Source organism: Oncorhynchus clarkii, chromosome 26 (assembly GCF_045791955.1).
Source record: "Oncorhynchus clarkii lewisi isolate Uvic-CL-2024 chromosome 26, UVic_Ocla_1.0, whole genome shotgun sequence".
NCBI classification, from domain to species: domain Eukaryota; kingdom Metazoa; phylum Chordata; class Actinopteri; order Salmoniformes; family Salmonidae; genus Oncorhynchus; species Oncorhynchus clarkii.
The window spans coordinates 12,316,810-12,344,692 of NC_092172.1; the positions used below are offsets into that span (position 1 = coordinate 12,316,810).

Sequence of the window (27,883 nt, forward strand, 5' to 3'; positions counted from 1 at the left end):
TCTGTGGTGAGACTGAGGCAATATCCAATAAAGGTGAACTTCCTGTTATTAGGCGAGGATATAACCAGAATGTGCCTCCTTTGTTGGAAAGCACCCTTACTCGTGGAGATGAGGTATTGGGCTGCTAACTGAGGTATGAATCCACTTTCTTTGGAGAGGACTGCTCCATTGACCCTACAGACATGTCTGTCCCCAGCTGCCATTAGGCAGGAGTCAGGACAGGACATAGGTTAGTCAAAGGAGTTGGCTGAATGTTCCAGAACTAATAAGAGGCCTGCTATACACATACCTGTCTCTGTCCAGCTGTTGGCACACATTTCCTCAGCAACTGGCTTGTTGTTGATAACCATAAGTGCTCTGCCTGGCTGCTGCTAGTCCCTTCCTGAGAAATTCAATTTTGGTATAGACTACGAATAATATATTTAATAATGTAGGCCTACTAAGGCGTCCATGACACTTCTGTCAATGGTCAATTAGCCTAGAGAGATGAATTGAAGTTTTAGAGCTACCAGGCAGTAGGCCTACAGTATAATCATGTTTAGGGCTAGGCTATGTGTTATTTCCAACCATGAAGATGAATGAATTCTGCCAATGACAATATATATATAAAAAAAAAAACGTTTTGTGAAACCTCTAAAAACGTAAATGCCATCAAAATACAAATCCGTAACATATACGAGCTCGATAGTGTCCAAGGGGGTGGGGGGCTACATCCGCTAACGGGGTGGGGGGCTACATCCGATAGCTGGAGGAACGACTTTGACCGCGACGCACAAGGTACAAAGTCACTGGTGAAGCAGCCAGTCCAGCTTTGAGCTGCCCCGCTCTATAAATCGCACTTAAACCCACCCTGGCGGTGGAGTGAGTCCAGGAAAACTGGAAGAACATTTTGGATTTTAACGGGCAGAGAACCATCATATTAAATCGTCACAAGACTCGCCGCAATTCAGCGCTAGATTTGCACGAGTGTTGGACAGCTGCAGCCGACCTCAACTTCTTTGTCAGGTTCCGTAAATAATGGTCAACAAACTTGGACCCGATATTTAACCTTCAACCGTCTTCCGTTGCTCTGGGCTCATCTGCACATTTGCAAGATGAATTCGTTTATTCTGTCAACATTAAGCGTGTTATACACAGCAGTTCAGTAAAGACTTTGTGAGCTGGCTTCTGTGCAGTGACACCAACATGTCACTTACCATAAAGCTAGTTGTTAGGAAATTAGTTTCTATCCGCACGTCCTGATATGGAATTGTGAGTAAAATTGGGACACGCCCGCAAGCAATAATAGGCTACCCAAGCTTTTTAGAAATCCTGGCAACAGTGCAATACTTCTCTGATCCCCCTCCTGGGATTGTGGTCTGTTCAAACAGAACTGTTGAGAAGACTTGTAGTGTGGCAATCAAAAGGACAACCTTTCGAACAGCTGCAACACCTCTGGCAACTCGAGTGAACCTTGTTTTCTGGAAGCGATACTGGCTGGAGTTGATGAATGTCACTGTCCGTATTGGTGTCCTCGCCATAGCGAATGTAATATTTGTTCCTCTTAAAATTTACAGTATTTCAGAGGGACTCCTTGGAAGGTGACCAACATAAACTATTCTTAACAACTTGAAGCGCGTTTTTGTACCCAGTGGCACAGTGGACACTTGGACAAGGTATCAATTTCCTTGTCCGGGGTTTATGCATAGCTAGAGGCTATGGCATCTTCATGGGAAAACTGGGTTTGGCTACTCTGGAGAAGGACTCTCCTCGTGCTTTGGGTCACCTGTCTCGGGACACACGGAGGAGAGGATGAAGCTTTTAATGCAGAGGTAATTGGATCATCTTCCCTGAAACTGTTAATGTTCAGAAAGTCCCCTGTGTTACAACAATGCTGTAGTGTTTAGACAAAAACTAGTTTTAATGTATCATAATATGCTGCAAAACACATACCATTTAAAAAAAAAAAAGCTCTCACCAAATCCCAGTTAACTTTTGCTGACATTGCTATTTGACTGCCCATCTTTCAAGAGAGATGGCCGCGAATAACCTTGACAACCTTGCGCTCAAAATAACAATTGGTCCAAAATAACAATTATGTGTTATTTTCTGCAAGAAAACCTAAATATATGTTTGGTCAAGTTTGTTCCAGTCTTGAAACAAAAAAGTCAGATCACTATTATAAATGTTGCTTATTCATGAGACATTCATGATTGCAAATTGGGCACTTTTGCACACACATTTTGAACTTATTGACCCAGCTCATTCTGTATGAGGAACTCAATCCAGCACACCAAGCTGCATATCCTGCTCATGACTAGCTGTTCCAATATTAACAGGACGATCCCTTGTGCGCCGCCAACAGGGTCCTCCTGGGCTGGAACCTCTCCCCAAAAAGGCCTTGCTGCTAGCCAAACTACACAAATCTTACTCATTCACTGACACACTGACACACTCTTGCAGTCAGCACCATATGTGGAAAGCTGCTGTTCTTAGAGAATCTCTGGGTCAGGTTAAGTAATCCCACTGTTATAACCACATTCTGTAAGCACATATCCATAGTATTGGTCCAGCACTTTACCTTCCTACATACAGGTAGGGTTGTTTTGCTTTCTTGAAATACTACAACAGTACCTGAAAAGATATCTGCATCACTGACTGAGCCATGCTCATCTCACTAGTTGCCCCCTGCTTTGGACATAAAGTATGAATCAACTGAATGATTAAATGTTGGGGGGGAATAGGCAAATGCTTTCACGGTTCATTTCCAGACCGTCACTCTTTCTGTCTACAGCAACAGCCAGTGCTGATTCCCAACCTGCTCCAGATAGGTGAGAGTGAGCTGGGATGTAGGCTAATGTTTGGGGCGGAGAGCTTAGCAATTAACATGTGTGCCAGGGGGAATCAAATGTACCAACAAGTGTGTAGAGAATAATAAACCCCTCTAGTTTTCCTTTACAACACACCAACTGAATGTGGAGGGCCAGTTTCAATCCAGCGGAACAGTGGTGAATGTTTGTAATACCCTTTCTCCTTTGTTATTGTATAGGTCTGTGTTTTTGTGGACTTTGTCCCAGCTGCACCCACTTAACCATGCTGTGTTGACTTTAGTGCTTAGCCTCTCCCGTCAGGTCAAGGCTTAATGAAGGGGTCAGTTATGCACACATTGTTTCTTTCTCTCTCACGGGCCATTGCAGTTGAGGTCGGTTGTTGACTAATAAAAAATGTTAAGCCACTTTGAAATCATAGTATTAACACGTACCCACGTGAGGCAGTCTGAACCACCACAATCTGCCTGGATCCTTTGCCAGCACATGTGTATACACGTTTCTCACACCTGTGGGGCCGGTGGCAGATTTGACAGTTATACCGTAGCACCTTTGTGCTAGCTGGAAGGTTCCGGTGCTGTGAGAGATCAGGAGTTGTTCTCCTGCATCATCATGGATGGGAAATGCAGTTTTTCTTTTTTTCAGACAGGCCAGATGAGGTCTACTTTTTATTGCCCCAACTTTCACAATGGACTTACCACTGCCAAATACATATTTAAAAAAAAAAAAAATGAATGTGATTTTATGTGACACTAGACTCTCAGAGCCCTGGTAACCGTGCCGATGGTGTTCTCACATGAAATGATGTGGCTGCCACCAGACCAGTGTGGCCGTGTTGTGGTGGTGCAGTGTGGGACTGGGTAAGTCTCTGGGGTGTTAGGGTGTGTGTGGTGAGGCCACAGTGGTCCACAGCCTATCATTGTTGGCCTGGCTCTCAGTAGAACATACAGCTGGTGTGAGAAACAGAGATGCGCTGTTATAACAAGGTATATTACCAATATTATAATGTAATAATAGCATTATAATACTATAATATGGAATATTTAGGAGAGACAATGTAAATGTAAGACAAACCCATAAAGGTGTATAGAACATTCTTGTCACATAATAAACCATCCACTAATGAATGTAGTACAGACTCTTAGATTGAAACACTGTGCTGAGGAAAATCCAATATTGTCATTAGTCAATATGGGTCGGGCCAATGCGTGCCACTGCATTCTTACCTGAGTTTTGGTTGAGTGCACTCTGAGTGAGGCAGATTGGTGACTAACTCGACTGAAGGATTACAATGAGGAATGAGGCTCATACACAGGTTGTTACTGCTGACCTGGCAGCCATTGTTTACCAGACATAAAGACCTGGGGGCCTTTCTTGTCCCAACGAGCCACATCCTGGCTGAGTATTAGCATTGTAGTGTTTAGGTGGTAATGGGGTCTTTAATTGTAGTCAGGGAGACCTGTTGTCTGAGGGATTGTTTGAAGAAGAAAAACAATCTGGGGCGAGGTGGAGACTGACGAGAACAGACAGCCTGTTAGGTGTGGGTTGGTGTTCACCTGAGAATTTCAAGCTTTGTGTGTGTCTTCACTAAACTGTTACACTTAGCCTATAGCTGATATTCTCTCTCCATTCAATTCAATATAAAGGGATTCATCGGCAGGCAGGAATAATATGCATATGAGCTCAGCTGAGATCTGTCTTGAATGCATTCCCTCCTTTTGCATCTTTACTGAACTTTCTCACTGACGCAATGGTCATCAGCTCCCTCCCTGAGCCTACAGCTTGACCTATCAGAAGAGGCTGGACTCCTACACTGTCTGATGAACAGACATGGAGTGGGAGTGTTTGAGAGCAATAAATGATAGAGAGAGGGAGAGAAAGAAAGCGTGAACTAGGCGGCTTGCTCAGCTGTACTGCATGTGATGGGTAAGTGTGACAGCTGTTTTCCAAATGGGACACAAACAGAGGAGAGACATTTAGGCCTGCAGGACTCCCAGGCAGCTGAGGAGCAACAATGAGAGTTCTTGTCTGGAGAGGACTGTTTCAGAGTGAAAAGAGGGAGCGAGAGGGAGAAAGAGAGACCAGCATAGAGAAGAGGTGGAGAGGGGCTAGGGTTTATTAAATCTGCAGAACACAGGAGGCCGACTATATTGCTTCCTGAAACCCTATCTTTATCCCCAGTTTAACCCTTAACGTTGGCAGAGCCAGCCTCACTCTATTTCTGCTTATCCATGGAATCTGAAGCATGCCTACTCTCTGTATTCCAACCAGTTCCTTTGTGTTCCCTTGAGGTTGCCCGTCGCCATGGGCAAAAGCAAGCTTTCATCGCCATGGCGAGAGGTAATGAGTAGCGAGGAGAACGGGAAATGCCATTAACCTCTAATGGTGACTGTCTTCCCTCCGGATCTCTCTCTCAGTTTTTTTCTCTCTCTGGATCTCTGTCTCTCTTTCTTTCTCTCTCTCTCTCTGTTTCCATCTCTCTCTCTACTTTCTCTGTCTCTCTCTCTGTCTGTTTCCATCTCTGTTTCGCTCTCTCTCACAAGACACTCCCTTACAGAGGAGGACAGTGCCGGTGTGTGTTTTTTATTTCCTCCCCTTGTCTCTCTCTCCTTCGTTTTTACTCTCTCTCTCTGCTGGAGGTTAGGACCAGAAGATGGCAGGCTACCAAGTCCAGGGAATAAAAGCATTCTCCATTTGTTAGTGTCTTGGCTGACATTGTGTGGGACACAGACACACACACACACAACCACACACACCGAGTGAGGCTCGTTTTACAATTCCTTGTGAATTGCTGGATTCAGGGCGCCTTTTAGAGCTGAAGGAGCTGCTGACAGGGTGGCTGATTGGACTGAAGGAAGTCCAGCACTTCACTCCCCCCTGGTACCATAGCCGTGCTTTGTATTCATTACAGATGATTCTTAAAGGGTACAAAGCATTTTACTTTTTAAAAGGGTTCTTTCATATATCTATAATGTGGTGTAGCCTATTTCTCTGCTTCCAACGCCCTTCAATAAATACTGTCCCGAACTATGCCAGAGAGAATAGAAACCTGGTTGTTGTGTATTTTACAAGCTGGGATAATATATTTTCCGTCTTGTATGAACACACCCCTTCACCTCCTACAACCTCCAGAACCCCGGACTCAGATTGTGGGAATGTCTGTGTCCCACAGATAAGGGTTTATCTGGTAGATAAGGTGGATCCCACCTCAACCAACTATAAACCAGCCATTCTCCGCTTCCACCCATATCCAATGAAAATATAGGGAAAGTATCTGCCTGAATTTGTATGAAAGAGAGAGAGAGAAAAATATAGAATGAGGGAAGCAAAAAAGAGCCAGCCAGTAGGGGGTTGAGAATGTGACAGGAAAGAGAGAGGAAGTTGATATGAGAGAGAGAATGAAGGGGAAGAAAGTAGGAGGCTGGAGAGAGTGTCTCTCTTCAAGGCTCTCTCGTCAGCCGTGTTTCCAGAAGCAGCAACAGCAGCATGGGATCTGGGGGCTCCAGTTGGTGCCCTGGAGAAAGAGGGGTTTACATTCAGCCTGTGCCCAGAAACAGGGCCGGCTATTCAGTCCTGGTCCACAGCAGAGGGAGGGGACCACAAAGGCCAGTGTCTTCTATAAGCAGGGGCGTTGGAAGGGGGAGGTCATGCCAGCCAGAAACCAGAGGGAGCCCCAGCTACCCAGGCCTGGTTCTTAGCTAGAAGTGAAGTGGGCATTATAGCACTCCTCCCCCTCCTCTCTGCTCAGTCCAGTGCCTGTATGGTTGGGATAGGTCCACTTCTAATCACCCCCCCCCCCCCCCCCCCCCCCCCCCCTGGTAATTCACGAATGTATTGCTCTGGGAGGAGGTGTGTCTTTCAGAGCTTCTCAAGATGTCCATGGTTGCTTGTGTGACAGGGTCAGAGATTGTTACTATTCTTGTGTAAATCACGTGGCCGCTTCGCACACGCAGTCTCACAAGGCAGGCTTACAAATATCAGAGGAGTGACATTCAACAAAAGTGTGGCCATTCACACATCTCCCTCCATGTGGCTTCTGATTTTTTACTAACAGATGGAAGTGGTGCAGAATGAGTCACGGCAGAGAGATAAAACATCTCACTGGATGTTCAATGGCTCTTTTGAAGATCAGGAAATGTATGCCACGTGTTGCCCGTGTCTCTTTTTACTCCCTGGTTCATGCACTGGGATTTATCATCTCTCGGACACAAACTGCTGTCAACGAAATGGTGTCTTAGCACAGCTGTTTTTAATCAAACTCAGAGATGCATAAAGTTAACCCGCTGTGTTAACCCTGCTCTCAATCACTAGCCCTCTTATTGCCTCCACATTGGTTACAGCAGGCAGGGCGATGATTCAGCAACCACAGTATAGGGTTAATTGTGCTTATTACAGTATATGTGTGGGGGGCCTTCTCATGTAATTAGCACTAATTACATAATTAAAGATCAGTAGCCTCCTATACAGTAGCGTGGGCTTCAGAGAAAAACCAACCCTGCCTCTCCTTATCCTTTAGCCTCTCAGGCATATCCCATCCGCTGAGGGTTTTGAGGGGTGGTCGTTTTGGTGCGCCTGATTAGTTCCTGATCGCTCTCTTTCACGATGGTTTAGCTGATAGAGTTCCTCGCCCACCCTGTTGAATGTCTCCATCTGTGGATATATCTGCCGTGACGCTCTGGCACAGCCTGTGGTGGTATTATATATCCCTTTAACAGGTGGAACGGTCAATCTGAAGTCTGTGATTGTATCAGGTTTCTCCCTTCATGTCTTCCTCCCCCACATGGCAGTTACGCTGTTCTGTATGCCTATTAAGCTGCGTTTAGACAGGCAGCCCAATTCAGATCTTTTTTTCCCCACTAATTGTCCTTTTGACGAATCAGATCAGCTCTGAAAAACATCTGATGTGATTGGTCATAAGACCAATTAGAATTGGGCTGCATGTGTAAACGAGTCCTTAGCAGTGTACACTCTGTATAGTGTTAAGTTTCTCTCTCTCTCTCTCAGTCATGGCTGCGGATGTATGGCTACCTACCTCAGGCCAGCAGACAGATGTCCACCATGCGGTCAGCTCACACCCTTTCCAATGCCGTCAGCGACATGCAGCGTTTCTACGGCCTGCAGGTCACCGGCGCGATGGACCACGGCACGGTGACGTATGTCACACTTCCTTCCCTGTTGTGCTCTGTCGTTACTCCCATTGCTGCCATCCTAATGCTCCCGAACCAGACCCCTCTCTCTCTGATGCCTATGGGGTCCAATCATGTCAATGGATTCATTTCCTAGTTTGTAATGGATCTGTGCAGTATGAGGGGGACGGAAGGATTTGAGCTTTGGAGTGATAAGTTAATAGGAGTGTGAGGTGGTCTGGTCTGGGGTGTAGATAGCAAAACCCCAACAGGGAGCAATGTCTTCCTATCTTTAGGGGCGGCCTATCTTGAACCCACAGATCAGTTACTGCACATAAAACGCATTAACTTTTCAATGGTACAGCACCTGGGCTGGTATCACGGGCAGTGTATCTCATAAAACCTCAGTGTGACACTGTATAGAGGAGTGGGGAGTGTAACCCTGACGTCCTCCCCTAGAGCCATGCGGAGGCCGCGCTGTGGAGTCCCAGACAAGTTTGGGGGTCAGATCAAGACCAACGTTCGGCGGAAACGTTATGCACTCACTGGCCACAAATGGAACAAGAGCCACCTCACCTACAGGTAAATAACAGGATTTACTTCATCTTGGTCAATCTTAATCTATAACCAAATTCCAAATGAGTTTTCATTTGGATTTCTCCTCTTCCCTTGCAGTATACAGAACTACACACCAAAGATCGGGGAGTACAACTCGTATGAGGCCATCCGTAGGGCCTTCAAGGTGTGGCAGAAGGTGACCCCGCTGACCTTCGATGAGATCCCCTACCAGGAGATCAAATATGGCCGCAGGAAGGAGCCTGACATCATGATCTTCTTTGCCTCGGGTTTCCATGGAGACAGCTCACCCTTCGATGGCGAGGGCGGGTTCCTGGCCCACGCCTACTTCCCTGGTCCTGGTATGGGTGGTGATACTCACTTTGACTCTGATGAGCCGTGGACCATCGGCAATGGGAACTTACAAGGTAGGTGATGGATGTGGATGGACACCAGTCTCTTGAGCTCTACACCAGAACCATTACATCTTGTACATTCATCTGAATTAAACGCAGTGTCCCTGCTTTCCTCTCTCCTCACCTACTTCAGCTGGTCTTTTCCTACCTTCCACTTGTTCAACCATAGTTGCCATGACAAACCACATCATCACTCATTTGTTGACATTTTTTGCAGTTTTACTCCGCCGTTACCTCCATTAAACTTCAAAGTTAGATGGATGACGTCATACTGCTCTTACAGCTCCCACCGGCTTCCAAAGCCGTGTTTTAAGGAATGGTAGTATTATTTTTTTCTAAATACGACCTTTTTTATACTTTCAATCATTAACCAAACTGGTGTTTTGCCCAGAGGGATCTTGGTGAGTGACGGAGGGTTTTTCCTGCCTTGTGGAGGTGAACGTTGTCATTTCCTGAGCCAGTCAGAGCAGAGGCAGATGGCAGATGATTGGTAATGCTTGGTGAGGTCAGGAGAGTAGGAGGTGTTACTCAACAGATCACAGAGAAGTCTAACTGCCACAGTGAGGGTGTTGAGGTAATTCCACAGTGGGAGACCGGTTTTTAAGTTGACCCTGTCTTTAACACCGTTGAATCCTCATGTAGCCTGGTTCTTTTAAACTCTCTGACACATTACTTTTAACGGCCTTTTAAACCACGACAATTCTAAAAGTAAAGGTCAACTAAGTGTTCGTGGCACATTAAGGACATTGTTGGCAAAGATTAAACACACTTGACAAGTGTTGTGGTTATTACACACTGATAGCTAACAAACCTGCAAGTCTAAACATAGACAGGGTTATGTGCTGCTGTGTTCATTTTAGTGAGGAGGAAGATAGATAAGTTTGCTCTTCTGTGAGCCACATGGTTGTCAGGGTTACCTTACAGAGCCTTCTTTCTTCCCCCCTCGCTCTCTCTCTCTCTCCCTCCCTCTCTCCCTCTCCCCCCCTCTCTCTCTCCCTTTCTTTCTCTGTATCCTGTCGTATATTTTTAGAGTCACATGAATGTGCTGATTCCCCACTAAGTCACAGATTGTGGTTGGAGGAAAAGTTGGAGGGGGGGGGGAGCATGAAGCTGACAAAAGGAGGAATGCTGAACATCTCAACTTCCTCAGATGACAGAAGCTATGACATAATGTAGTACCACACGATGCTGTCTGTCAGTATAATAGAGCGATCCCTACAGTCACCTCACCAACCACCCTCAGCCTTCATTTCAGACAAGATAGTCCACAGATCAGGTCAATTAAAACTGGAAAGGAATAATGTGTCATTTGCTGGGAAAGTACTATGCTAAAACTTAGAACCAACTTCAAAGGGGAACCTATAGGTTACAGTAGGTCAATTCAATTCAAGGCAATTTTTGTGTGAGTGTCCACAGGATGTTCTTTGTGGAGGGCGGTTGAAGTGGCGGTCACTATGTCTCTGTTGCAGTGACAATGCGTCACTGTCAGTCTGTCTGGTACAACGGCAGGCTTTGATTGGGGTAGGAGGAGTGCGTGTCTTGATGCTTATCAGAAGACATTAGATGTTAGATCAACCACTTTATCTACAGAGAGCACCATTAAAAACCCTCAACAAGCACATTTTTGTCCATTGACTTCATAACCCCAATGGGAGGATCTTACTGTCTGAACATGTGGACTACTGCCCCACCACCATGTAGTCTCAGTTAGAATGAGGTAACTGCGTTCCTCACTTGGCCAGCACTTGGGACCAATAACCAGGATCAAAATGGGAAAACCCCTTGACTTCCCCCCCAACCCCAGCCCCACCTCCAACCCCAGCCCCACCTCCAATCCCAGCCCCACCTCCAATCCCAGCCCCACCTCCAACCCCAGCCCCACCTCCAACCCAAGGCCCAGCTTCAATCCAAGTCTCAGCTCTAACCCCCACCTCCAACCCCAGCCCCACCTCCAATCCAAGGCCCAGCTTCAATCCAAGTCTCAGCTCTAACCCCCACCTCCAACCCCAGCCCCACCTCCAACCCCAGCCCCACCTCCAACCCAAGACCCAGCTTCAATCCAAGTCCCAGCTCCAACCCCAGCCCCACCTCCAACCCTAGCCCCACCTCCAACCCCAGCCCCAGCCGCACCTCCAACCCAAGGCCCAGCTTCAATCCAAGTCCCACCTCCAACCCTAGCCCCACCTCCAACCCAAGGCCCAGATCCAATCCAAGTCCCACCTCCAACCCCAGCCCCACCTCCAACCCCAGCCCCACCTCCAACCCAATCCCGAGCTCTAACCCCAGGTCCAGCTCCAACCCAATCCCCAGCTCCAACCCCAGGTCCAGCTCCAACCCATCCCCAGCTCCAACCCCAGGTCCAGCTCCAACCCAGCCCCAACCCCAGCCCCACCTCCAACCCAATCCCCAGGTCCAACCCCAGCCCCAGCCCCACCTCCAACCCAAATCCCAGCTCCAACCCCAGGTCCAGCTCCAACCCAATCCCCAGCTCCAACCCCAGGTCCAGCTCCAACCCAGCCCCAACCCCAGCCCCACCTCCAACCCAATCCCCAGGTCCAACCCCAGCCCCAGCCCCACCTCCAACCCAAACCCCAGCTCCAACCCCAGGTCCAGCTCCAACCCAACCCCAGCTCCAACCCCAGGTCCAGCTCCAACCCAGCCCCAGCTCCAACCCCAGGTCCAGCTCCAACCCACGCCCAGCTCCAACCCCAGGTCCAGCTCCAACCCAACCCCAGCTCCAACCCCAGGCCCAGCTCCAACCCACCCCCAGCTCCAACCCACCCCCAGCTCCAACCCTAGCACCAGCTCCAACCTAAGCTCAAGCCCCAACCCCAGGACCAGCTCCAACCCACCCCAAGGTCCAGTTCCAACCCAACCCCAGTTCCAACTCATCCCCAGCTCCAACCCTAGCGCCAGCTTAAACCTAAGCTCAAGCCCCAACCCAACCCCAGGTCCAACCCCAGGTCCAGCTCCAACCCAACCCCAGGTCCAGCTCCAACCCAACCCCAGGTCCAGCTCCAACCCAACCCCAGGTCCAACCCCAGGTCCAGCTCCAACCCAACCCCAGGTCCAACCCCAGGTCCAGCTCCAACCCAACCCCAGGTCCAACCCCAGGTCCAGCTCCAACCCAACCCCAGGTCCAGCTCCAACCCAACCTCAGGTCCAACCCCAGGTCCAGCTCCAACCTAACCCCAGGTCCAACCCCAGGTCCAGCTCCAACCCCAGGTCCAGCTCCAACCCAACCCCAGGTCCAGCTCCAACCCAACCCCAGGTCCAACCCCAGGTCCAGCTCCAACCCAACCCCAGGTCAAACCCCAGCTCCAGCTCCAACCCAACCCCAGGTCCAACCTAGGTCCATCTCCAACCTAAGCTCAAGCCCCAACCCCAGGTCCAGCTCCAACCCCAGGTCCAGCTCCAACCCAACCCCAGGTCCAACCCCAGGTCCAGCTCCAATCCAACCCCAGGTCCAACCCAGGTCCAGCTCCAACCTAAGCTCAAGCCCCAACCCCAGGTCCAGCTCCAACCCAACCCCAGGTCCAACCCCAGGTCCAGCTCCAACCCCAGGTCCAGCTCCAACCTAAGCTCAAGCCCCAACCCACCCCCAGCTCCAACCCCAGGTCCAGCTCCAACCTAAGCTCAAGCCCCAACCCCAGGTCCAGCTCCAACCTAAGCTCAAGCCCCAACCCACCCCCAGCTCCAACCCCAGGTCCAGCTCCAACCTAAGCTCAAGCCCCAACCCCAGGTCCAGCTCCAACCTAAGCTCAAGCCCCAACCCCAGGTCCAGCTCCAACCTAAGCTCAAGCCCCAACCCAACCCCAGGTCCAGCTCCAACCTAAGCTCAAGCCCCAACCCAACCCCAGGTCCAGCTCCAACCTAAGCTCAAGCCCCAACCCCAGCTCCAACCCCAGCTCCAACCTAAGCTCAAGCCCCAACCCCAGGTCCAGCTCCAACCTAAGCTCAAGCCCCAACCCCAGGTCCAGCTCCAACCTAAGCTCAAGCCCCAACCCAACCCCAGCTCCAACCCCAGGTCCAGCTCCAACCTAAGCTCAAGCCCCAACCCCAGGTCCAGCTCCAACCTAAGCTCAAGCCCCAACCCAACCCCAGGTCCAGCTCCAACCTAAGCTCAAGCCCCAACCCAACCCCAGGTCCAGCTCCAACCTAAGCTCAAGCCCCAACCCCAGCTCCAACCCCAGCTCCAGCTCCAACCTAAGCTCAAGCCCCAACCCATCCCCAGGTCCAGCTCCAACCTAAGCTCAAGCCCCAACCCCACGTCCAGCTCCAACCTAAGCTCAAGCCCCAACCCAACCCCAGCTCCAACCCCAGGTCCAGCTCCAACCTAAGCTCAAGCCCCAACCCCAGGTCCAGCTCCAACCTAAGCTCAAGCCCCAACCCAACCCCAGGTCCAGCTCCAACCTAAGCTCAAGCCCCAACCCAACCCCAGGTCCAGCTCCAACCTAAGCTCAAGCCCCAACCCAACCCCAGGTCCAGCTCCAACCTAAGCTCAAGCCCCAACCCACCCCCAGCTCCAACCCCAGGTCCAGCTCCAACTTAAGCTCAAGCCCCAAACCAACCCCAGGTCCAGCTCCAACCTAAGCTCAAGCCCCAACCCAATCCCAGGTCCAGCTCCAACCTAAGCTCAAGCCCCAACCCAACCCCAGCCCTGAGCTTTCTATTTTAGACACATTCTTTGGAAGCCATGTACAGTACATGTCTGCCTTTCATTCAGTTACATAAGTCTACACTACTAGCTTGTCATGTTTCCAGTGCCTTTTGTAGCATTCATTAATGAAGTGTTCTGGCTCCTGAACCAACACACGGTTAGTTAGAGGATGAATAAAGACACATTGTGTGAGATGCTGCCTGAATGGCCTGTTCCACTCGTTGTCTGCCATTCCCCCCTTGAGGAAACCGTCTAACTCCATTAACACTTCCTGCTTGTGGTCACAGCTCAAGTGTCAGTGGTGTTACACAAAGGGACTTCTCACTTTATTCACTCACTGTCTATTTTAGGTTTAGTCGTGACGAGGTGTATACTTCTTAAGTGCCTTGAGTATGATAATGACTTTCCTCCTCTCTCTCTCTCTCTCTCTCTCTCTCTCTCTCTCTCTCTCTCTCTCTCTCTCTCTCTCTCTCTCTCTCTCTCTCTCTCTCTCTCTCTCTCTCGCTCTCTCTCTCTCGCTCTGTCTCTTTCTATATTCTATATCACTCTCTCTTCTCTCTCAGGTAATGATTTGTTCCTTGTTGCTGTACATGAGCTGGGCCATGCCCTGGGCCTGGAACACTCCAACAACCCAATGGCCATCATGGCTCCTTTCTACCAGTGGATGGAAACGGAAGACTTTCAACTGCCCGAGGATGACCTCAGAGGAATACAACAGATCTATGGTGAGTTGGCCCTCCATAACAAAACTACTGGTGTATGGACCTGAAAATGTTGACTGTAAGAGCTTTGGTTTTCAGTGTTTTAGTCTGTTTGGGCACTGCAGTATAACTGTATAAGAGTGGGGGGGTTCCAGCCCAGGGCACCCCTGTGATTAGAACCCTGATTTGAGTTGGAGTAGTCGGAGGTCTGTGTTTCCACTCTACATTCCTCCTGGAAAATCAGCCTACTGACTCACATATCCACTTATCTAGCTTGGGCAAAACCAGGACACAGCTACCAATTATGAGATCAGTTGGAGGACAAATCTCTGAGCCCTTGATTTCCTTTTAGTATTTTTGAGTGGAGAGTAACCTCTAACTGCTTTTCTTTAATGCGTTTATCACTTTATTTTCTGCAGGTCAGCCAGACGGTACACCCACCCAGGCTCTTCCCACGGTCACTCCTCGCCGGCCAGCCCAGCCAGACCCCAAACCCCCCAACTCTCCACCCAACTCTCCCCCCAAGTCACCCCCCAACTCTCCACCCAACTCTCCCCCCAAGTCACCCCCCAACTCTCCACCCAACTCTCCCCCCAAGTCACCCCCCAACTCTCCACCCAACTCTCCCCCCAAGTCACCACCCAACTCTCCTCCCAACACTCCGCCCAGATCTCCCCCTAACTCTCCCCCCAACGCCCCACCCCGAAAGCCAGACAATCCCCACACGACTGACCGCCCGGACCACTACGGCCCAAACATCTGTGAAGGAAACTTCGACGCGGTCACCATGCTCAGGGGAGAGATGTTTGTGTTCAAGGTAAGGACCTCAGACTGCCCCCACACACACATGAGATGAGTTGATTCAGTCTCAATGCTGCTGGTTGGGACTGATGCTCTTGGATGGCTGCATGACCTACCTACTGTCACTAGCTGGCTACCACCTGGTTACTCTGCCATGCACCTTAGAGGCTGCTGCCCTATGTACATACTGAAGTCTTGGAATACGGGTCACTTTAATAATTATTGCATACTGTTTAATCCACTTCATATGTATATACTGTATTCTAGTCAAGGCCTATCCTATTTAACTATAGCTGTACATATACTATTCTTCAGATATACTACATATTCTATCCATATATACATACATATATATACTACATATTCTATCCATATATTGTCTATATGATCTATACACCCTGTCACCCTGTCATACAGTATATATATATTTATACTCCAGACTCCGACATCGCTCGTCCTAATATTTCTATATTTCTTAATTCCATTCTTTAACTTTTTAGATTTGTGTGCATTATTGTGTATTGTTGGATATTACTGCACTGTTGGAGCTAGGCACACAAGAATTTCGCTACAGCCGCAATAGCATCTGCTAAATATGTGACCAATAAAATGTGATTACATTTGATCTAGTAGGTAATTTGATCAAAGGCTGCTCGTATTGCAGCCAGTGAGCGTGATAACCATGATGCTGTCTGTCTGTGTCTCTCACTAGTGCAGTAAAAGCTGCTATCCCCAGGTTAGGAGCATCTGGAGAGCCTTATGGGAAGGTGGATCAGGGCCTGGGTTCAATTGGGCCCTAAGCAAGCTGTAAAACCCCAGAGCCGTTCTATTTTATGACATGGAGCCCCGTAAAGAGGAGAGGAGCAGCCCTCTCTAAGTCTCAGATGTGCCTGAACAACTGCAGGACCAACCAGTCCAGGGATGTGGAGATGGCTCTCGTTTGAACCATTTGTTAGGCCATTTGCCAACAGCTGGAGAGAATTTCACTGTTTATGCTTCAGTTGAGGTGGTCAACACTTCTCTTTCGTATGAAAAGAGCCGGTGCTTGACTTGGGCAGGAGCTCGCCGGAGCTGAGTACCGGCACCTAAAATGTTCTACTGCTTGAACTCCTGCACTACTTATAGAATATTAGCTCAAAAGTACTGTGGCGCTCCTGCACTACTTATAGAATATTAGCTCAAAAGTACTGTGGAGCTCCTGCACTACTTATAGAATATTAGCTCAAAAGTACTGTGGAGCTGCTGCACTACTTATAGAATATTAGCTCAAAAGTACTGTGGAGCTCCTGCACTACTTATAGAATATTAGCTCAAAAGTACTGTGGAGCTCCTGCACTACTTATAGAATATTAGCTCAAAAGTACTGTGGAGCTCCGGCACTACTTATAGAATATTAGCTCAAAAGTACTGTGGAGCTCCTGCACTACTTATAGAATATTAGCTCAAAAGTACTGTGGAGCTCCTGCACTACTTATAGAATAGTAGGTCAAAAGTACTGTGGAGCTCCTGTTCCTCTTATAGAATATTAGCTCAAAAGTACTGTGGAGCTTCTGCACCTACATGTAAATATAAACAATACCCAAAATGAGTGCCGGCACCTATTTCAGTCCAAGTCAAGCACTCTCACTCTACTGTACTTGGAGTTGGATGTCTCTTTTTCTCACAAACTGCCATTTGCCCTGACTTCAGTTATCTGTCTCTCACCAACTGTCTCTGTGGGAGAGGGCGGAGGGGGTGTACGCTACAGGCAGCATAGAGTTGAAGGGGTGTGACGAAAAGAGTCATCTTTGACTGTGCTGTGCTCTTTTGTCATCGGGCTTTATTTGAAGTATACATGCATTAGATTACGATTGACTGTAACGTCACAGAGCCATCTCCTGCTAATGCCCTCAGCCTATTGTAGGAAAGGTACCATCAAGCCCAGACTGTCTCTGACATTGAGCAGTGTTCATAGTAAATAATATCTGGTCAGTTCTCTTTTCTCTTGTCCGCCAGTGAGGCTCCACAGTCAGTACATTTGACTAGTGGGGGTGGGCTTTTTTCAGAATGGTAATTACACTTCTGTTATCCTCTTCTCTTCCTGCCTCTCCATGTTCACAGAAGATTGGAGTAGATTGGATGCAGGGCAGGTCTGCTTTAAATTATGTTCTGTTCACTAACAGGCTGCGCTCCCCGCTTCAAGGACAAAGACAAGAGCTGGTGCCACGAAGATGCAACTCTTAGCTTTTACCATTAATGCTGACAGCCAATGCTATTAACTTACCACTAATGAATGAGCGTGCAGATCTGTGAGGTCATTTTTGGAAAGCACTCCTAGGCCTACACTGAGAGGGCGATTTCCCTCTTGAACCGTTTCAGACATGTTTTGTGCTGACTTAAAACAAACAGAGCAGTTCGACCAGTTTAACTACTTTATATAAGTCCTACTCGTAAAACGCTCCTCATGCAACATGCAGCAAGCCCAAACCAGTTCCCACAGTAATTGGACATGTTATCTGCTCAGTGCTGTGGTCGTGGGTATTAATAGCCTTCAAGCATTAGTTATTTCATTGTCCATTCTGGCAGGCTTGTCATGTAGTGCAGGCATTCGGGTGCGCTTGGGATCCCGACCACCCAGCAGCAGGCTTCTCCTGAACCCCAAACGCTGCTGGAACAGAGCCTGTGTAGAAGTCGGGTGACAGAGAGAGTACGGGCTAGAAGCTGTTTCCCTCACCTTTTAAATGGAACTTGAATGTGCCCTCTCTTTCTATAGACGGGACCCTACCCTCTCTTTTAGACACCGCAGAGTGTGCCGTGGTGGTGATATGAAAAGGGGGGAGTGTGTGGCGTGGAGAAGGGTAGGGGGGTTAGTGGATGTAGAGGAGGGGGGCTGGGTGTTAGAACAGACGGTTTCATTTTAGAGGCCCTTGGCTGCGTTCCTGGGTCTGGTTTAGATATTAGACATGCCTGAAGTCATCTCAAGGTCTGGGCCTGAGCCAAAGAGATGGAGGGAATGTGATGGTCAAGCTCGGACGCCCACCGCACCATGTGACTAGGGACTTACTGAGGACACACTGAGTGAGAGAGAGAGAGAGTGAGTGCGTGTGTGCATGTGTGCGGGGATGTTTATGTAGTGTATGCGTACGTTATGGAAGTATTTCTCCTATTGATTGATCCAAACTGTTGAACGTAACTGTGAAGACTTCCTCCTCCAGGCAATGTGCTGAACAGGCTCTGATAGAGAGGGGATGTTCAGGAACTACCAGGCACGTGGCCCATCATGTTTGGCACTCTCTGTTCCTCTCTCCCATACGGCTCTACAATTTATGGATTGCATGATGGTACTAAACTGCTGATACTCAGTGCTGTGTCCATATCTGGCATGCAGGCAGCAGCTCCCAGCTAGGTCTGGAGCTCCAGAGAGCCATGTCACAGGCAGGGTCACAGGTTAGAGGTCATGTTGAGCATTAGAGCTCCAGTGGATGTGCCATCTAACGGCTCTCCCCGCTCTTTTTCTGACAGGGTCGCTGGTTCTGGAGGGTGCGGAGGAACAGGGTGCTGGACAACTACCCAATGCCCATTGGTCACTTCTGGAGGGGACTGCCTGGGGACATCGATGCAGCCTACGAGAGACACGATGGGAAATTTGTCTTCTTTAAAGGTTTTTGTTCTCTCCTAATCGTTGTACCTCACGTGCACGCACACGTAAGACTATAGGCTAGCGCACGCACACATGCACACGCAGTCAGTCATTGTTGTTTTTGAAATGAGGGTTAAACAGACGAGAAATAGTTCAACTCAGAGGACCGAAACTGTGTTTGTTTATGTGTTGAAGTAGCAGCAATCACAAAACAACTGAACGCTTTGGTTACACTGTAATGAAGCAATGTTGCTGATACTAAAATAGATTCACAAACATTGTTTCAGTCCTCTGTGTGTGTAGTGCGTGTATTTTATTTTCACGCCAGTGTGCCTTGGAGCCGAAACCTAAAGCTGTTAGTATTTTCCACATTACAATTTAATTACAGTTGAGTAGTGAGTAAACATTGCTAGTTCCACATTACAATTGAATTACAGTTGAGTAGTGAGTAAACATTGCTAGTTCCACATTACAATTTAATTACAGTTGAGTAGTGAGTAAACATTGCTAGTTCCACATTACAATTTAATTACAGTTGAGTAGTGAGTAAACATTGCTAGTTCCACATTACAATTTAATTACAGTTGAGTAGTGAGTAAACATTGCTAGTTCCACATTACAATTTAATTACAGTTGAGTAGTGAGTAAACATTGCTAGTTCCACATTACAATTTAATTACAGTTGAGTAGTGAGTAAACATTGCTAGTTCCACATTACAATTTAATTACAGTTGAGTAGTGAGTAAACATTGCTAGTTCCACATTACAATTGAATTACAGTTGAGTAGTGAGTAAACATTGCTAGTTCCACATTACAATTGAATTACAGTTGAGTAGTGAGTAAACATTGCTAGTTCCACATTACAATTTAATTACAGTTGAGTAGTGAGTAAACATTGCTAGTTCCACATTACAATTTAATTACAGTTGAGTAGTGAGTAAACATTGCTAGTTCCACATTACAATTTAATTACAGTTGAGTAGTGAGTAAACATTGCTAGTTCCACATTACAATTGAATTACAGTTGAGTAGTGAGTAAACATTGCTATTTCCACATTACAATTTAATTACAGTTGAGTAGTGAGTAAACATTGCTAGTTCCACATTACAATTTAATTACAGTTGAGTAGTGAGTAAACATTGCTAGTTCCACATTAACACTTATTTTTGCAGACAATAAGTGTTCCTTGATCTCCACATTCACTTCAGCTTGGAGCCCCAAATGTATTGTAACCCCGGATAGTATATTATGGACAAACGGTCTTTGATAAAAGAGATTATGTTTCTGTCGAAATGGAAAAGATAATGACATCGTTAAGTTAAAATGGGAGGACTGGAGATCCCTAGAGTTTTGTGCTAAAATGCAATCGGATTGGGCTAGACAGGAGATCTCCATGGTGGCAGTGAATGCTCATTGGCTCGAGCTGTAATCCTCCCCAGACCTCCTCATTCGGTCACAACTACCTCTTTCCTCCCTGCACCGTTGCCATAGAAACCGTCCCATGTCCACTAACATTTAGGTTTTTCACTTAAATTTTGGATCATTTTCCCTCATTATATTGACATAAAAAGAGCTTTCGCTGCTATAAGGCTTTCTCCCAGAACTCATTGCAGCTTTCTATTGATTCTCCCACCCCCTCACCCCACCTCCTCCCCAATTGATAAACCACACATAATAATATCCTTAGGAGAACCAACACAATATGATTTGTCAGTAGAGGTTATTATAGATCCCGCTGGCATCTCTTTGTTCCATGGGTTTTGTAACCAGAAACAGTGAAAGACAGATGGAGGTAGTGAAACCGCTTTTTGGGGATACATTTGAGGCTGTAGTTCTTTAAGACAGCTGGCTCGCCCTAAAGAAAGTCTCCAGGGCAAGTGATGTCATTGGCAAGGCCTTCTGAAATTTGGATGACAGCCATAGGAAAGAAACTAAGGGACAAAAAAGTTGGCCTGCCACATCTGGCAGATGTGAGTGAGAGAGTTGCATCAGCCGTTTGTTTCCAGATGCTGACTGCAAAGGTTTTTGTTTTCAATGAAAAGCTGGGCCAGGAGAACAGAAAGCAGGGCATGCAGATGGTGCCTCTGTGTCTAACATACTGTAAAACAATAAAAAAACGACTCGCCGTGTCCTAAACATTTCCACTCGAACCACTTCAAATGCATTATATCTAACCAAAGCTGTGCATAAGCGCAATTTCACTCTCTATAATGTCTGTTATTGGCGCATGCTAGCCAGCGAATAAACAAGACTGTAATGTAACGGCAGGTTAACAGTTTCCATAGCGATCTCCGGGTTGATGAGTGGTAGTTGTTGGAAAGGGAAAGTCCCTATGCATTGCTCCACAAAGGACCGTTAACCACGAATGCCTTTCTCCTTCCCTCCTGAATTATTATGTCCCACCCAATATCTGTCCTCCCTTTTCTGTCATCTCCTTGATGTATGTTCCCCCACATCACTGTACTTCTCCTCTCCTCCCCCTCCTCTCCTCCACCTGTAGGGAATAAGTACTGGCTGTTCAGGGAGGCAAACCTGGAGCCTGGTTACCCCCAGGAGCTGACAGACTACGGCAGGGACATCCCCTATGACAAGATAGAGACAGCCATCTGGTGGGAACCATCAGGCTTCACATACTTCTTCAAAGGAGACTGGTAAGGAAGGGACTCTCCCAGTTATCTGTTAATTGTTGCCCTTTTCCACATTGACAGATGGGAGTTTCCATCATGTGTTCACTACTGTAAATGGTCTTCTATTGTTTTGGCTTTGGAATATGTTTTTGCACGATTACGATTGTATGATCTCTTGGCATGTAAGGATGTGGCGTCATCTCTTTTGTGCTGACTGCTTTGGCTTAGAAGACACATACACTCTGAGTTCTATATCAATGCCTGATTTAACATAAGAGCTGAATAGGGGTTTGACATACTGTTATTCTCTCCCTCTCGTCTCTAGGTACTGGCGCTTTAATGAACAGTCCCGTGCAGTTGACAAGGACTACCCCAAGCCAATCAGTGTGTGGGGCTCTGCGGTCCCGTCCTCTCCCAAGGGGGCTTTCCTCAGCGATGATGGAGGTGAGAGAGGCGAGAGGGTGGCCAGGAAAATGCCAGTAATGAACACTCTGAACAAAGGAGAAGGGTGGGTCTGGTCAATAAGAGAGAGAGGCGGGGCTTAGTGTAGGCAATAAAAAAAAGTGACATCTTGAAAGGATGAAGAAAAAAACAATGTTTTGTTTGGCTGTCTTTCTTTCCCCCAGAACTGTACTCTATTTACTGTCTCACTCAATGGCGTGGATAAGTATTTGATTATCATAACAGCGTATTTAGTACTTAACATCTTGCCCCTGTCTTCCCCTCACAGCTTATACATATTTCTACAAGGGATCCAAATACTGGAAGTTTGACAACCACCGGATGAAGAGTGAGCCAGGCTACCCTAAATCCATCCTGAGGGACTTCATGGGCTGCAGTGTGGACCTGGACCCAGACAGAGACGGGGACACCGACGCAGGCCGCAAGGTCCCCGACGTGGATCGCCCGCCCTTCAACCCTGACGCAGGCCGGGACAAAGACAAGGAGAAGGACAAGGATCGAGACCGCACCAACGATGTAGACTATAAGGACGAGAGAGAAGAGGAGACCAACGAGGTGGACGTGGTGCTGAAGATCGACGAGAGCGAGACGCGCACTATGAACATCATCATGGTGACAGTACCCCTGGTCCTGGTGCTGTGCATCCTGGGACTGATCTACGCCATCATCAACACACTGAAGAGGAAAGGAGCTCCCAAACTGCTGGTCCACTGCAAACGCTCCATGCAGGACTGGGTGTGACCTCTGACCCACTTAATAACCCCCCCACCTGAATCCTATCCTCGTTCCTCCATCTTCTCATCCAAAACATGGTAGTAGAGACATAAGTGCAAATACGTACACACATATGCATACACACCCTCACACACACAGCAAACATAAACACATACTCCTAACTCGTCCCCCTCCCATGGTGCTCTCCCCAATGAGTTGTCTGTAGTCTATTTATATCAGAAAGTTTGCACATTGTTTTTTGTTTTTGTTTGGTTCATATTGTGTGTGAGTCTTTTTTTTTTTCTAAACCAGGAAGTGTCTGCATTATTCTCTCTCTCTCCGCCCCGTTACAGGGGGTTTCTCTGAGAAAACTTCCATCTGGTTCTTGGATTAACCTTTGAAAGGGAAACAGAGACAAAACAGAGCGATAGAGAGAGACGGCAGCGCAGAATGAAGGGAGTGAAGGAGGTTTGATTCTGTGAAAAGCAGAGAGCCCCCCCCTTCCACTCCTCCTCCCTCCCTCCCATATCCTCCCTCACTCAGGACTCCTTCAGCTGAAGCAGGCCTACTGCAGGTCAGGTATCAACAGGAGAGAGAACAGTGTAAACAGTGTCACTTTTTGAACTGCAACTCACCCAATGCTTTTTATCACTACACCTTCCATGTTGAACAGCCACTAACTGAACTTTTGGTTTTCTCATCTGTTTTTAATTCAAGGGCACCATGGATGATATTGGAAATGTTGTCCATACTTTATAGACAACTTTCACAAACGTTTGGGTTATTCAACCAAACATGGTCCCGTGGTGCCTCTTTCATTGCGAACCTTGTTTCGGTCCTATTAAACCGTGGCAATGAGAGTTTGAGTTGTTATGATAGGGAAGGGTTGGAAAAGAAAGGCACTTCTTTCCCAAAAAATGTAAGACAAAGGCAATTCACTGTGAAATGACTTTGTGTGGGACTTGGGGGAGCAGTTGAGGTACTGAGGAAGGAGAGAGACGGGGTATTGAATGAATATCCACTGGGCAAAATCTGGTTGAAACAATGTTGTTTCCACTTCATTTCAATGTGACGATGTTGAATCAATGTTGTTTCCACGTCATTTCAATGTGACGATGTTGAATCAATGTTGTTTCCACGTCATTTCAACGTGACGATGTTGAATCAATGTTGTTTCCACGTCATTTCAATGTGACGATGTTGAATCAATGTTGTTTCCACGTCATTTCAACGTGACGATGTTGAATCAATGTTGTTTCCACGTCATTTCAACGTAACGATGTTGAATCAATGTTGTTTCCACGTCATTTCAACGTGACGATGTTGAATCAATGTGGAAAACTGATTGGATTTGCAAAAAGTTATCATTGTTAGGGAATCTAATTTTCTAATTTTGCCACCAAACTTTTAACCTAAATCCAATCCAGCTAGCACATTGGGAATGAAGCCATACGTTTTTTAAACGTTCTGAGAATGGAAGTGAACATTTAGCCTGTTCTGGGAATGTTCATTTTTAGGTTGCTGGGAGGTTGCGAGAACATTTTACTATGGTTCCCTGAAAGTTTTCCTGTGAGGTTTTGTTCATGTTCTGAGAATGGAAATTATAGGTTATTTGAAGGTAATTAAATAAACTTCTGGGAATAATACTTTTAATACCACTGCTAGCTTAGGTTAACTGTTTTGAACTCCAAGCACAGATAGGACACATGTTAATTCATCTTCTTATGATTAGCAACTTATGATCTTTTGCTTTCTATCCATGGAATTAGTCCTTTGATGCTAAGAACGGAGTGTATATGTTTTTAAATAACATTCTTAGAACGTTCTTTGAACGTTACTAATGTTTTCTTGTGGTTTTTATGGAACCTTTTCTTAATGTTTCTGAGAACATGACTTTAAATAGAACCATGAGAAAACCTGTAGAAAAAGTCCTTCAGAAGTACCGAAATTCTCACAGAAGAACTTTGTTTCATAACGTTCTCTGATCGTTCTGAGAACATGGCTTTAAATAGAACCATGAGGAAACCTATAGGTAATGTTATGATGCAGTACTGAAATTCCAACCTAAGAAACATGGTCCTCAGAACGTTGTGTGCTAGCTGGGTACCCTGCACCATTCCCAGAACATTGTGAGAAGGTTTTATGCAAAAATAACCATAGGACAACCACGCTCTCACCAAGCTCCAAGAAACATATGATTCTCAGAACATTATGTGCTAGCTGGGAATGACATGCTGAAATGTTTTGTTGATTTCATGTTGAATTAAAGTTAGTTGACAACTCAACCAAAATTAAATCAAAACTAGAGTTTGAAATAACGTCTGTGCCCAGTTCATAAGAGATTGACTAATGCTTTTAATCTGAGAAATATTTGGAACAAATGATACTTCAGCCTCCACTGAAATGTATTAATAAATATAATTCAAGTAATGTACCACACAATGAGCCCTCTCTCTGTAATACCCTCTCCCCTAGATTTAAATAGATTGGAGGGCCTCTCGCTGAGCTTGTTCTAGAGAGTTAGTCCTCTGAACATACAGCTAATCCTCTCATTTAAAAACAGCAGGTGTATTGTTCAACCCCAGCCTCGAGTCTTAAGCCTTCTCTGTACCAAAGCAGGCTTCTTTTCATTTTCTGAGAGGTCCAAACAGAGAGACAGACTTTACCAGAGAGGGAGAAGGGGGACAAGAGAGGGCGTGAGAGGCTAGAGATCTACTAAAGGAGCTCAAACACAAAAACCTTATCTGTTAAGTATTTGGGAAGGCTTACGGTCTGTTCCTGGATTGTGTTACCCAGATGTTGGTGATTGTTGGAAGGGGTTGGGAAGGCTGCAGGGCAGGCTGAGTGAGAGACCAGAGGTCCCTTCCTACAGCTGAGTAGGGCAGTAGGGGGAGTGAGGGAGAGGAGCTCACTGGGGACCCTTATTGGCACTGTGTCATACTGTATGACCCACATTCACTAGCTCCAGAGAAGGAACTGTGGAGTCTATTCTGATACCAAAGGGAAATAGTAGCATGCAGTGTATGTGACCTCTTTATTTCTCACATTGTTATGTATTCCCTATGCTCTTCTCTTCGACCACTAAGGCCCATGTACAGTACACATATGTCAAGTAGATTTGCTAGCAGCCCTCTAAAGATACTGAGAAAGGTGTTGCTGTAAAGTAGAGATAGGTCATGTTATACTCATATACCTGACAGGTTTCACTGTTTACCATCTGTCAAACAGTAGTTGTGATGAGCATGTCTGTCTGAGGCATTGACGGAGGTAGGGGGGGTGTACAGAGGATGCCGTGAGATGCTCCCATAATACCACTGAGATGGCGGATGGCCAGTTAAAAGGGCTATTATAAATATTCTTGACAGCGGAGCGGAATCACAGTCATGAGACGTCCTGCGTGTGTCAGTGATGGATCCCGCTCGATGGGGTTGCTAGGAGACCCAACTCCGTCCCATTGCCCTCTCATTGTGCTGCGAGGTTGAGAGAGGAGTTAATCAGAGGTAAAAGCCTTCCCTCTCTCTTCAACCCCCTGCCTCCCCCACCCGTCCCCATCCACCCACCCATCCTGTCCAAATCAATGGGAACTCACCATCAGCAGGCCTAGAAGGTATCTGGACACACTCAAAAAATGCTCACTCATTGTCTGAGACACAGTCCATGCCTTACTCGCTCTCTCTTTATCTGGGATAGCTCGTATCTTTGTGCCTGTATGGCGTAGACTATCTCTGCGAGTTCCAGGCCGTAGTGGCCTATGTGGCTGTTTGTGTTCCTAGTATGTCTATCTCTTAGTGTGGATTTATTTTACAACTGTTTCCCGGTGTGTCTGAGACATCTCCCCAATAAGACACTGTAGTCCCCAACGATGCCTGCCTAAGAACTAGCTCGAGCAGATGCAACAGAAATGTGGGAAATTTCACAAAGGATATGCCTGCTTGAAGTAAACTAGAGCCTTTAAAAGAGCACTCTGGGATTGAGTCCAAGACTGCTTAGTTTTGTTTAACTTTTTTTTTTCTCATGCAATGCAAAATACAGCAATGAAAAATACAGTTATGAAATATTATGTCAGGGAATGATTGAGGTATCAACACTCTGTGTGTATGTGTTTTGTGTGAGTATGTATATTTTCGAGTGCTATTACTCTGTAGTCTCCTTATAGCCTTATAGTAATAACTTCTTCCTCTCGCTCTCTCTCTGTTGAACACCACTCTACTCTTCTGTGCTGGTCTGGTCCTCTCTGAAGCCCGTCTAGGCCCAGCCTTGGCCCCAGGGGGACTGTAACAATGGGCTCTCTCACAAAGTGCAGCATTGTCCTCCATGCTGTCATTGCTCCAGCCCAGAAGGAAGGCAGGCTGAGCCCTAGGCCAGGATCAGGAAGCTTCCTTTCTTCCTTCCTTCCTTCCTACCACAATCCCACTCTCTCCCAACCCCACAGCTCTGTCCTGGTCAGGGAGGGAGCAGAGCAGCCAAGGCAGTCTGATGTTTTATATCCAAGATAGAGAGGAACACAGCAGACTATGTTCATTCTATATATTCCATTAGTTGTTTGTGGCCAGTGCATTTCACAGGCATCCTGTACAGTTGCTTCATATCATGTCTCACAGTTAACCACTAGCTTGACAAAATTGTTTTGTTATTCATTGCAAACAACAACCACACAGGATGCCAAACTGATCTTTGTAGAGAGAAAGAGAGATATGTTAGAAAGATGACATGGAAGACATGTCAACAGAAAGGGGTTCAGTTTGATCCTTGCTTTCAATTTCTCAATCCTCTGTTAGATGTTTGTCAGATCCAGAGGTTGGTGGGAAGATGATCGATGCGCTTTGACTGAGTCTCGATGCCTCAGCTCCAGACACACTCAGTGGGTGTGCATCCCTATCCCAGAGCGCATCTCACCTTACTCACTCAGCTGAGCCTGATCAACTGAAACCACATGCTATTAACTCTCAACTGACATACGGTAGACTGCTCCTCCCAGATCCTTGGAAACCCAGGCAACTAAAAGCCTACCAGGCTATGGCAGCGCAGCGTTACATCTCGCAAATGTTTTAAAAACGTTATAGAAATGTTTTGTGAAAGTTACTACCCGGGCAATGCTTCAGTGAGTTTTTTTTTTTTTTTTTCAAACCTCACCACGCCTATTAACATTGATGGGATGAAAATAAAAAGTTAATTTGTATGATTATCATGATTATTTGTAATATTAATTTAGAATTTTTCTTTGAACTCCGTATGATTCTTTTTGTACTTTTAATAACATTCCGTATGTGTTTTTATTTTATTTTGCTGTAGAAAGTGAAGATTTTATACATTTGTGTTGTGTGTTCACCTCTTGTTGAGTGTGTTGACTATCCATGCTGGACATGTACACAATAAAATGCTCTAAAAACAAA

General features: G+C 46.7%; 2 protein-coding genes across 2 annotated transcripts; both read left to right on the forward strand.

The window, feature by feature from the left end:
* Positions 1 to 771: 771 nt before the first annotated feature.
* Positions 772 to 27,883, forward strand: LOC139384353 (matrix metalloproteinase-15-like). The gene is made up of 10 exons (XM_071129060.1): positions 772 to 1,811; positions 7,812 to 7,960; positions 8,393 to 8,515; positions 8,609 to 8,916; positions 14,128 to 14,289; positions 14,685 to 15,082; positions 18,568 to 18,706; positions 21,188 to 21,338; positions 21,640 to 21,758; positions 22,045 to 27,883. The coding sequence occupies exons 1-10, from the start codon at positions 1,698 to 1,700 to the stop codon at positions 22,515 to 22,517; spliced, it is 2,136 nt and encodes a 711-aa protein (XP_070985161.1). The 5' UTR covers positions 772 to 1,697; the 3' UTR covers positions 22,518 to 27,883.
* Positions 10,674 to 13,321, forward strand: LOC139385258 (cell surface glycoprotein 1-like). Its single transcript, XM_071130424.1, has 7 exons — positions 10,674 to 10,815; positions 10,915 to 11,046; positions 11,250 to 12,187; positions 12,293 to 12,521; positions 12,576 to 12,764; positions 12,897 to 12,967; positions 13,139 to 13,321. The coding sequence occupies exons 1-7, from the start codon at positions 10,674 to 10,676 to the stop codon at positions 13,319 to 13,321; spliced, it is 1,884 nt and encodes a 627-aa protein (XP_070986525.1).